Source organism: Blennius ocellaris, assembly GCF_963422515.1.
Source record: "Blennius ocellaris genome assembly, chromosome: 22".
Lineage (NCBI taxonomy): Eukaryota > Metazoa > Chordata > Actinopteri > Blenniiformes > Blenniidae > Blennius > Blennius ocellaris.
Genome location: NC_137671.1, coordinates 12,703,294 through 12,715,294, shown reverse-complemented (window position 1 = coordinate 12,715,294; position 12,001 = coordinate 12,703,294). Strand labels below are relative to the sequence as shown.

At 44.1% G+C, this 12,001-nt stretch overlaps 1 protein-coding gene across 1 annotated transcript in view; it reads right to left on the bottom strand.

The window, feature by feature from the left end:
- Positions 1-12,001, bottom strand: part of sema3aa (sema domain, immunoglobulin domain (Ig), short basic domain, secreted, (semaphorin) 3Aa) — a 34,102-nt gene that overhangs the window by 978 nt on the left and 21,123 nt on the right. Inside the window, exons 7-17 of the mRNA XM_080518150.1 lie at positions 10,315-10,457; positions 10,044-10,158; positions 9,854-9,923; positions 6,976-7,120; positions 6,587-6,806; positions 6,394-6,485; positions 6,256-6,297; positions 5,873-6,030; positions 4,224-4,291; positions 3,991-4,121; positions 1-1,844 (exon numbers count right to left, since the gene is read on the bottom strand). The exon at positions 1-1,844 is cut by the window's left edge and continues 978 nt beyond it. Coding sequence (XP_080374276.1) covers positions 1,113-1,844; positions 3,991-4,121; positions 4,224-4,291; positions 5,873-6,030; positions 6,256-6,297; positions 6,394-6,485; positions 6,587-6,806; positions 6,976-7,120; positions 9,854-9,923; positions 10,044-10,158; positions 10,315-10,457 — 1,916 coding nt within the window. The 3' untranslated portion in view covers positions 1-1,112. The remainder of the gene's footprint in view (positions 1,845-3,990; positions 4,122-4,223; positions 4,292-5,872; positions 6,031-6,255; positions 6,298-6,393; positions 6,486-6,586; positions 6,807-6,975; positions 7,121-9,853; positions 9,924-10,043; positions 10,159-10,314; positions 10,458-12,001) is intronic.

Sequence of the window (12,001 nt, the reverse complement as noted above, 5' to 3'; positions counted from 1 at the left end):
GTTTCATGCCCAGAATCTATAAACCCCCCCCCCAAAAAAAAGCAACAACATAATAATTTACACAGAATCCTTGGGAGCAGAAGGGATTATTATGCACAATGAAGACTACTATGTTGCCTGCAGTTGTTGCCCCCAAGAATAGAAGCACTGGGAAAAAGTAAATGTAACTTTTTTTTTTTTTAAGGTCGGGTGTAAAAAACACACACACAAAAAAAAAAGCAAGAAAGAAAAAATCCTTTAGAACTCTGTAAAATAATTAGCTTATTGAATCATTGACAACAACATGCACAATGCTTTCTCTTGGATGGAGCGGGTTATGATCAAGCACATTGCACAGTGGCATGACTTTGCAGTTTCACTTCCAATGTAATAATGCTTCCGTTTGTCTCTATGAGAGCCATTGGTGCAAGCCGTGTGCACGTGGAGGTGAATCCGTATCATCCCTCCTTTAAGGTCACTGTTGCTGCTCAGCTCGTCTTCTTTAAAGACCATTTTTGCTCAAACAGTTCATCTCTTTAAAAAAAAAAAAAAAAAACAATTTCCATGTACATAAAGTTCACATGCTCTGGTCATACGGGACAGCAGGATGCAGTTGATGCATCATTTCTGCTTCTGCAAAATTGATTTATTAAAGTCTCCCACAGCTGTGCTCCCAGCAGGTTAGGTCCATTTTGCTTCCCAACAAACAAACGCTTTGCTAAAGATTTCTCTTCCAGTCTTATTTTAGTAGCTTATGTACAGGAGGTTGAAGTGTATGCCAGGCAGTATCTCAGGCAACCAGTCGAATCCTCACACATTTACACAACGCATTCCAGTTTGTTTTTTTTCTCTCTCTCCTCCGATCATCTTTTCACAGGTTATGTGCGCTTGTCTTCCAATGAGAGTTTTATTATTGTTGCATGTGCACAGTTCACACATTCCTACCTACAAGGTGTGTTTGATGGGCTTCTTTTGCTCCGGCTGCTCTCGTGGAGATGTCACTGGATCACACATAGGAGACACAATCTGTTTGCGGTGTTTTCGATTTATGCAGATGCATGGGTTTGTGCTTGTGCGCGCGCGTCTGACCGAATGTGTGCATTTTTTGTGCTTTTTATTTCCCCCCACCCCCCTCAAACGCTACGCGGGGGTCTCTGGAGCTCATGGGTCCTCCTGTTGCGTCCTTTCTTATTTTCCTGCATCCGTCTCCACTTGGCTGCATGTTGGCTGTTCGCCCGAGATCCCCCAACAGCCTGAGAACCCGCCAGGCTGCCCTGCCCCTTCTGGCCATTTTGTGTCTTCTGGTTGTTCTTGGGCACCTGGCCACTCAACATACCCAGATTTGGTTGAGTTTTCTCGGCGACCTGGCCCCGCGTCGGCCCCTCTACCGTCGGAGCTCCAGCCTGCAGCCACGGCTTGGTCTGTGGCGAACCTGCTTGCTGCTTCTGAGCGTTAGGAGCCAAAGCTCTTGGCCGCAATGCCGCAGTGGAACCACCTGTGCCGTCAGGTCTTCCTTGACTGTTGCCGCTCTGCGTTTTTACCCTTTTCTGTTTGCGCTCCTTTTTCCAAACTCTGTCGCAAAACTCCTCCACGCTGTTCAGGTCTGGGTGGTCCAGGAGAGACAGGAAGTCTCGGTACCACAGCCTGTGCTTGGCTGTGCCACCCATGGTGCCTCCTACACCGGGGAGGCCAGGAAGGATGTCGCCCAGCTTCTGGGTGGGGATGACCTGCAGGTTGAGGCGCAGCAGAGGCTGGATGAAGCCGTGTTCCACAGCCTGGCAGTGGTAGACTCCCGTGTCAGCCTGAGACAGGCTTCGTATCAGGAGGCCCTGGTCGGTGCGCAGCACTCTCTCATCCAGCTTGATCTGAAAATGGCACAAGGAGAGAGAAGGAGAGAAATCAAGAATAACACTTTCAGGGGTTTAATGGTGCTCGTCAGTCCACCGTTGGCAGTTTAATCCGCATCATTGCTCGTTCGTGTGCTGAAGACGCTGAACCCCAACTTGCTTTCTTATGGAGACTAAGCGCTTTTGCATCGCAGCTCCGTCTCCACCGATTGTGTGATTGGACAATATGACTTTCTGTGTAAATCGCTTCAAGATTGCTAAAGCGGTTAAAAAGAAAAGCGATATAAGTGGAGTTCATTTACATATTAATGAGTAAACTGAAATATTCCACGAGTCTGGATCACAGTTTTTAACTGTCACTTTAATTCTTGGAAGTGTTCCGATGCATTGTATTTAGCCATTAGTTGCACTATGGAGCATGCAATGCACTTTCCCGATGCCAATTTCACACTATAATTGTAATTGGCCTTTGCTTCCTATAACGGAGACAAAACATAACGGTGGCTCACAACAGCACTAAAGAAAAAGACTGCAAGCTAATAAACATGGAAATTAACACTCAACGCGGCTCTGAGAGTGTTTAAAAGGATCTCACACATTAGTTTGGGAGAGAAACATTTTAACCCTTTAAAAACCAGGGCAGATAGAGACTCGACCACAAACAGCATAAAGCAAGGACAGTCAAAATATAATGCAAGTCACACAAGACTACCTTGGCTAGAAAGCCTTGTTTAAATGCTTATTACAAAAGTCCAACACTTATAAAAGTACTGCCACATGGAGAAACAAAAGCAAAATCTATACAGATTACGTTCTCTGAAACATCTCTTCAAAGCGGTTTATATGCAAATTCAGAGAAAAAAATGAGTAACGACGCACATAATCCTCTGTGAATCAGAAGAGATTCATGTATTCTGATTCATCTTCCTGATTGAAGCCAATAAAAGTACCCTCTGCAGGACATTTCCACTTAATGAAACCATGAAAAGGAAATATCTCTCATTCTGTGGTCGTGTTAGAGATTTCTGGTTTATTTTCCAGTGATGTCAGTACGATTTCACTATTTAACAAATATTACAATTAGTAAATGCTGTTTCCTTTCGACTTTAAGGTGAGTTTGTAAAAAATATGCAACACATTTTACTGTGTTGTACAACAGAGAGTTTCATTAAAATTGGCTTCATGTTGAGACTGTAGTCACTTTTAGTAGTAATTGTATGGTTTTGTGAAATACAGACATTTTCATCACGTCTCCATGGCACCACAACAGAGAAAAACTTTAAAGTTTACATTTAAAGGTTATTATGACTCTATTTTACTGGTGCAGCCCACTCCAGATGAAACGCAATAACCAAGTAATGAAATGAATAAATGTAAAAAGTATTTCAGGTTCACATATTTTTAAATATTGAATAATAACTAAACACATGTAACTTGTCTTCCGTGAAGTAATGAAGATGTTTTGGACCACCCAGACCAGTATTCTGGAGGAATGAGGATTGGATTTAGCCCAAGCTATAGGACAAACTGCGGTTATGTTCACACAGACAATGGTAGTGGATGGAAGTCTGCAACTCATTCAATCTACAAGTTTGTCATAAATATATATATCTATATCTGAAGAAAAAACATGCAGGGCTGTCCAGTAAAAATATAAAAACCTGGCTGAGGTTAAGCAGCAGTAATAAAATCATCTTGCAATTGTGGTTTCCAATCAAATGCTTGGTTTGCAGACATTCCTTCAGCTGGAGACGGTATTGGAGTCATAATATCCTCCCAGATATAATTATAAACCAATGTTTTGCATTTGATAAGCCTGCAGAATCATGGCTCAATTACTCAGCTGAACGTCTCGTATCATGTTTCTCTTTCCTGCTGATGCTGAAACAACACACCTTGAAACGCCCAGCAAGAAAAATAAGCCTCATGAGAATTCATGCAAAAGTGATTGGTGACATCCAAGGGTGAAAAGTTAATCCAAACATCCACACCCAAGAGTTTTAACGCCTTTAAAATGACAGAGGAAAGGATGGAGAGATGACGTCTGCAGAAATCTGTATAAAAAGTGTGGATTTATCACTGTTAAAAACACAGGAATCTGAGGTCTCATTAAAGCCAATTTATTAAATATCGGTTTGTCTATATCACTCCTTAAAATACACACCTCATGCTTGCGATCGTCGTTGGGCTTCTGCAGCTGCCAGTAGATGAGTGCTCTTTGGGACTTGGGGCTGCATTCCAGAAACATGGTGCTGTTCTCCACCCCAAACACACTCCTGTCCTCCACGCTGCCTCCTAAACCATCCACATCATCTAAATAAATCAGAACATATACAGAGCAGAATGAAGCAAGCGTGGCACAAAGATGAGATGGCAGCTTATTCTGTTGATTTGTACCATGATGCTGGAGATCTGAGCACTGGGAGAGAGGATCTCCATTTCTGATGTCTTGTCGTCTGGTCCGCCTGTGGAAAAAAAAAAAAAAAATAAGTGTGTACAAGTTGAATAAGGATGAGAAGTATCACCACAGAGTGAGAATATCCCGGTTCGTATCCGGTGGGATTAACCCCATGACCGTTTGAATTTTCTGTATTGTTCAGTTTCAACCACTAGGGGGCAATGTTACCCAATGACAAAACCAATGGGCATTCACTCGTTACTTTACTGTTAAACCACATGGGTGAGAAAAAAGAAAAAAAAAAAACCTATGAAGAAAACACTAAAACCTGAAAGAGTGTTAGAGATATAAACCTGCTAAGCAGCGAAACACCATGTTTCATTACTTTCTGATGAGCTGTTATTATGGCACGCATACATTATTGTTTTGCCCTTGAAATGCCTTGTAAAAAGCTCTTTGTCCTCTCCAGATGAAAGTCCACAATGCCATTTAGCTTTTTAACTGCAAAGGCGAGGCCTTGTGATGAATGCCTTCCCTGCTCGTAGATGTCAGGGTTTTAAATTGTTGAAGAGCATTGTAAAAATCTAAATAGCGCGAGCCAAAACAGGCCTGTGAAAAAAAGGACAAAGCAGGTAGAGAGGAAAAAGTAAAGGTATTTGTTGAAGTAGGAAAACAAAAACATGGAGCTTGTCTGCATGATTCCGACCAACGTCCATCATTTTCACTCTCCCATCCTAACTTCTGTATGTCAAAAATATTCGGACACTTCTCTTGCTGTATGTCCTTCCCCTGTACACTTCTTGGGCTAACATTCCTGTCTTTTTGGCTGTCTGAGCACGTGCCGGCCCGGGTGTCTGGTTCTCATTGTGGGAGGGAAAATATTTGCAGTGTAGAGGAGAGCCGAGAGGAGCTGGCCCTGGCCTGAAACCGTGGGGTGTGCCACCTCCTCCGTAACCCCACCAAGCTGGAGTATACCCACTGGCCTACTTCAGCCGGTGTGAGAAGCTGTGGATGAATGAGACACGGGGGTGTAGTGCTATGCAAGGTTTTGTGTGTGTGTGTGTGTGTGTAGAGGGTAATTTGAGGGTGTGTATGTTCATACCTCCTGGCTGCAGGGTAAAGTGGTCAGGCGGCTCCTGTTGGCTATAATTTGGTGTGTGCGCTTGTGTATTGTCAATGTGTTTTTTGTGTGCGTGAGAATCTTGGCTGTAGGTTGACGGAACCACAACTTAGAGCAACATTTGCTGGCAGGAGCGCAAACCCAGGTCGCTGTATTGTGCTTTCTGGAATGTAATCTCAGTGAATAGTTAATGACTGTATTCTGTGTCTGTGTTAACATTCAGATTATTTCCATGTTCAGATGTTTTGGCAGGTGTCTGTGTTTTCTTGCACCTGTTAATAGATCAGCGGGGTTTTGAGGTGAGAGAAACAAGGTTCAGGTTGCCTCGGGGATGCATAAGGTTCCGAACCAGTTGTTTTAAAGCCAAGTGTGAGAGCAGAAAACAGGTGTACTGATAACTCCCAGGTGGGATGACATTACCCAAAGGCAGGATGTTGTTGCAAAGGAGCGAGAGGGTTGAGTAAATCCAGTGAGAATATAAAAAAAAAAAAGGGTAAAAAGGAGTGTTTAGTGTGTGCAGGCTCCTACCTCTTGGCGGTAGGAAAGTATCTTGAGCACTCAGCACCATCCCAAGCACAATAAGGGTCCCGGGCCAGGCAGCACTCGGCGCAAGCTTTCCCATACACCTCGCACCGGTGTAAAGACATCTGCGATACACCCAGCGCCGAGCCAAGGTACAGCTGTTGCTGTGAGAGCCAAAGAAACAGCAGGGATGTCAAAAATTAAACGTTCCTGTGTGGCTCGCCTTGAAAAGCTTGCACTGTGGGTTTAGTTCTCAGCAGGCACATTAGTAGTCTTTATTTTGGGTTATCAGTGTTTGCTTAAAGGCCCAGATCTTCTTACTATATTTTTCTTCTCACTATTTCAACAACTTTTTGGATTGATTATGAGGTGTGAAAACAAGCTTTTACCTGCTTGGTTGACAGCTCCATCGCGGTAATGGCAGTAGGCTCCTGTGCAACACAAACACAGCCCGGTTACCACCAAATGTATTTTTTTAAGAGAGCAGGTTTAAAAATTGCTGCTGATACTCATTTTCAAACTCATACCCTAAAGACAGTCATCTCCTCCAGCACAACCTCCTCTAGGTCATGCCAGCTCTCTCTGGGGATTGTCACCACCTTCAATACTGTTCCCATATCTGAAAAATTGGTTACATTGATATATTAATTCATACTTGTGTTAATTAGCGTGGAAAGTCTGTCAGAAAAAAACGAAGACATAAATTGACATGTTGCATACCTGTCCCGATGAACATCACGTCATACTGCCCGTCCTCCGCCTCCACTCTGTCCACCACCAGCTGAGAAAACTGGTAGTCCACGTCTGTCCGCACCATTATGGGACGTCCCCCTATCGGATGCACAGGGTTGTACATAGCAGGGTGACCCCTGGCGAAGGTGATGACGTCATCCGGGAGGTCCTTGGTAGAGTCAAAACCTCCAAATGTCTTGCTGGGGCACTGGGGTGGAGAAGATGTGATACGTGCAATTCAGTTTTTCTTTCAATCGTCTTGAATAGAAAGCCCAAATTCAAGAATGTGAAGTTGCACATTTTAGTTGCCAACATGAGCCGGTTTCATAATAATTTGTGGAGTTTGCGTGATATAGTTGATCTTTTTTAAGACTCACAGTGCCAGGGCGAGGATAGGGAACTCTCCCTTGGAAGGGCACCCATTGGTAGTTGGGTCCATCTCTGTGGGCATAGGGGCCCAGGAACACCCTCCTGATGTCTGCCATGTTATACATGCACACTGCTGAGCCTTTAAATATGTTACTGTGGAGGAAAAAGAAGAATGATATGAAAAACATGGAAAGCGGATGATGAGGGGAAGGGAAGAATGGAGTGAAGAAGTAAAGAAAGATGAGCTCGATAAACAAGTCGCTGACAAGACAGGGATTAGGAGCTCGTGAAATACTGAGGAAAGATGACAAAATGACCCTTCATCGCACAAGGACGGAGAGGAGCAAGGTTGCCATTATCTAAGTATAGGAATGAAAGATTGGAACTTCTCTCTGATTGCTTCCAGCCTCTTGAGAACAGACAGGAATTTGGGCACACCACCAACAAAGTGAGAGACCTGCTTCAGAGCATATTTGAAATCCCGTCCAATGCTTTTGTGAGCATTTGCATGAGCCAGATGGGTGGATTTTGCTTTCACTAGCCGAGGACGAGGTCCAAAACAGGCAAGGTTGATCAATTCTGCTAAACAAGGGAACTGACCCCCCCCCCCCCAAAAAAAGAAAAGTTATACTCTGTTCTGGGTCATCCGGGAGACAGCAACTGGATTCATGACTCATTTGGGGGGGGGGGGGGGGGTTTGGGAGTTCCACTGAATATTCCAAAATATATATAGTCCAAAATGGTTAATAAAATATTCCTTTGGAGATTATGAGTAAGTAAGCAAACACTAAAATTGTCAAGAATCTTTTTATTCCAGTCATGTCATCGCTGACAGGATTTCACATGCATGCGCCTCATGACCATTCTTGCACTACATTTAAGCCATCCAGCATACTGAAACGCTTCCAGAAGGCAGATGAAATAAAGCTTTGCACATCCATAATAGTCACTGAAAAGCCCCCAAGGACTTCCGCAGTACAGACGTCCAATCACAGACGAGTCACCCGCACGTCACACATTTCGAACACAAGCATCTCAAAAACACACGGTACTATTTGACTCCTACTGAAAGCTGAACTGTTCTAAAAAGGGGCCAAAGCACCCACTCACAGCACACTTTTTTCTTTTTTACACATTTTGAGAGTCCTAAAAGGAAAAGAAATCTTGGATTTGTAGTCATAAGAGTTTTAACCTCTCACCATATGCAATGAGATCTGTTTCGTGATGTTTTGAATCAGTAATGATTTGCTTTGATTGGTTAAATTGTTCATAAAAATAGTCCAAAGTTTATTCATCAACTTTACAAGTGACACTTTTTACCAGCGGCAGATTTTCTTTTGAACGGCAAATCTCCTGCGTTTGCAGGAACCAAACGCCTCAAAAGATTCAAGACGTCCTTTGTCCCACTGACTGCAATGGGAAGTTGTATCAGACTAATTAGGGATGTGGCTGGCATACACACAGCTGACAGTACTCACCAAAGCACGGAAGATGAATGGATTAGCATTTGAAAATGTTAATTACAGAAAATTCAATTAACTCCGGGGGCAAAAAAAAAAAAAAAAAAGACACTCCAATATCTGTTCTTAAAGACAGGGTGAACATGTGTTTGTGTGGATACAGGCATGGAGGGGGGAAAAGAGGCGTGTGAATTCACCCCCTGAAAAATGCACAAACACATCTCGACACGCGCACAGGAGCGAAATCAAACATTGATCTGTCAGTGGAAGCTTCTTTGTGCCTCATTAAGCAGTGATATTAAAAGCCAGTCCCTCTGAATCTTTGCTCTATTCATCTCTGAAAACCGGCCACTTAGAAAACCAATTAAACCACTCCAATTCCTCAATGCCCCATAATTGAATTTTAAAATACATACATGTATGTGTGTGCGTGTGGGGATGTGGAGGTCGGTGTACACCCACCGGCGCGCACCAACCTCTTGGGCTGAATGTGTTCCACAGAGCTGAGGAAAGCCAACCGGGTTCTGGTGATGCAACGTTCTTGTCAGTGTGCATTAGCTCACGCCGCTGTTCAATTCAGCTTGTCGTATCATTAGCTGTGATTGATGGTGAAGTGTTTGTCCTCCATTCAAAGCCGTTCGCAGACGACGCCGGACACAAAAATGCCCCCTCCTCCTCCTGCCACCCCCCCCAAAATGCAAATTCGTCATCATCATGGTAAGTGCCACCATCTGTGCCGTTTCAACTCGCTTATCAGCTTTGCCCCACGCCTTCACCTCTCCACATGCTTCAATAGAGCCACACCCGGCCTCTGAAAACCCCATTCATGTCTGGGGTGGCGGCCAGGGGAGAAACGCGCGTTCCTGCAAAGTGAATATCATGTTTCTCCCGCTCCCCCTTGCTCCATAATCTGATTTCCCTACAAGCCTGCCAAAGTTTCAATGAAAAAGAGGGACAGGTATTGAGAAATGGGGGAATCGGATAAAAGCAATTTCCAATCTGAGATGTGGGGAGGGGTTGCCATCGGAAGGGAAAGCAACCGTAAGACACCTGTAAATGGATTATGGCTTCGCTGTCTGGGAATTGGATGGCAGACAGGCACACTTGGTTGCTTGTAGCCTGTCATTTGAAATGGTTGGGGAATTACAGATAAAGCGATGGAATAAAGGAAGTGAAAAGGAAAAAAAAAAATCTTGAAAGGAAATATGAAGCACGTGTGTTTTTTTAGATACAGAAGGGAAAAAAGAAAAAAAAACTTGTCCAGGACGGTTGCCCATTGAATATGTATGAGCTCCTTCAAATTGCCTTGTAACAAATCGCCAAAACAAATATAACACTACCGGTATCTGTCAAGCAATTCGACAATCCGAACAATTGCACGTACATTTTGGAGGTCAGTTTAGAAAAGATCTGCAGAGATTAGTACCTGGATGTGGTGAATACGGCGTAGATAACTGGATTCTTTGGGTCCTTGGAGCTCATGAGAAACACGTCCTCTAAAAATCAAAAACAACACCAACAACAACATTAGAAGGTGAGATTTTTCAATTGGATTTTGACAAAAGACGGCAAGGTCACATTATCCTCGCATAGGGAACAAAGAATACAAAACTCACGCAGTTCGTCAAAGTGTGTGTCGATGCCGTTGACCCCGGGGACTGAACACATTAGCCGGGCCTTGAGGAAAGTGGTCCACTTGTTCACGAGGCTCCTATGACCTCCCATGTCATTCTGCAAAAAATATGTGCAAACTTCTGTAGGCTCTCATCCTCAATAAGTAATTTGTCCCTGGGTAAAGTGGTGCGGACGTGTGAGGAATGCATTCAGATTTTTTATCGCTTCGCACACTGTCGGAAAGGATTTGTTTTCAGTTGTGTGTGTTGTTACCTTACACAGTTGTCCTATCCTGGCGATGGTAGCCTTCCCTGTATGCTCTCCATCCATTGCATTCTCTTTGAAAAATAGGAAGATCTTATCGTCTTCAGGGTTGTCGCTCTCGGGAATCAAGTGCACACCCATGAACCTGGGGTCTGAGGAAAAAAAGAGAGGGACTCGGTAAAGCAGAAAAAAATGTCACAGAACCACACACAAACATGACTTTACAGCCCGGCTCCTGCACCAATGGAGATCCTTTCACCCCTATTTCACACCTCTGAAACCAATCCCTGCTGATATCCTCCAGTCACGGCTCAGTAATAACAGCCATTCACTTTACACCGTGGTGTTACAGTATCTGACTTTACCTCAAGTGAGCGCTCAAGATCCAAATCCCACATAACCCCTGTCTCCAGACCACATCCTCGCAAACACACATGGCTCTGATTGTCCCCGGTAACACTTGAATAAATGTATCTTGACTTTAAGCGCAAGAGGAAATCAAAGCTAAACGGCGGAGCCAAGGGCCATCGGGCCGGGCTACCTCTTGATGTAAAGGGGACGTAAAGCGTTCACAGTCACCGAGGCGTCGTCGAGCGTAAAATGAGTCTGTATCTAAAAGCTCGGGGGTTAGCTGGAGAGAAACAAGCAGTGCCATGTTACGGCTTCATAGCCGTTTAGGATATTGAGTAACTGTGAAAAAGAAGAGTGTGGCCAAAGTGGGAAGCAGATTTATAAGTCCTGGGTGGGTGCAAGACCTCTGGTATGAATCATGTGTACCCCCCACTCACACACACATACACTCAGTGCTGTTATTGTTAACATCTGCCATAAAATCTACATGTTCAGAAATGTATTCGTGCCTGCGATCACATTAAAAAACAGGCCGCTGCCAGTGTCGCCAACCACTGAGGTCATACGATCCATTATATTTAATTCCCAACAAAAGGCCACTTTTATTCAGACGAGGTTTAATCCAACATCCATATGAGTACAAGGGCATATAAAGGTGACAGGATGTGTAAATAAAATCTATGACTCTGGCCTACTCAGCTAAACTGCAGTTTAACCCTTAAGCCTTTTTAAAATCAACCACCATTAAGGATTCAATCCCAAGATTCTCTCTTGTTCTTTCGAGTACCATGTAGCCTTGTTGATAAAAGCTCAATAGAATATCCCCATCACAGTAATCCATGCAATTACAATCCCTTCTTTGTGGAGAAGGCGTTGGATTTTGCAGAGTCGAATGGATACAATCCCTGGCGTATTTGTTTGAACAAGGTGAAAGATCGATGGGGATTAACTCCATAACAAAGCCTCCTCCCTTAGAAATCGCTCTTTATTAATATGTCACGGTAATCAGCACTGCAGAGGCCAGTGTTTGTGATTTTTGGTGGCGCTTGGGGGGGAGTGGGTGGTTTAGAGGAACTAAGAGGAATTTGACTCCACTACAGGAAAACAGCTGAGAGAGAGAGGATTAGTTCTGTGGGAAAATGGGGGGAAAGGGATGGCACAGCTTGAGGGAAAGGTCCGAGCTGACCTTTCGTGGCTCCATAAGTCTTCCTCAGTGCCGAAAGATAGCCAGACAGGCTGAACGGTCAATAACCCTTGCTGCGGTGCTAATCTTACTAGCGCAGGCAAATCCAGCGACTCTGTGAATGGGCTCTGATATCTGATGTCGGCTCATGAATGGAGGTGA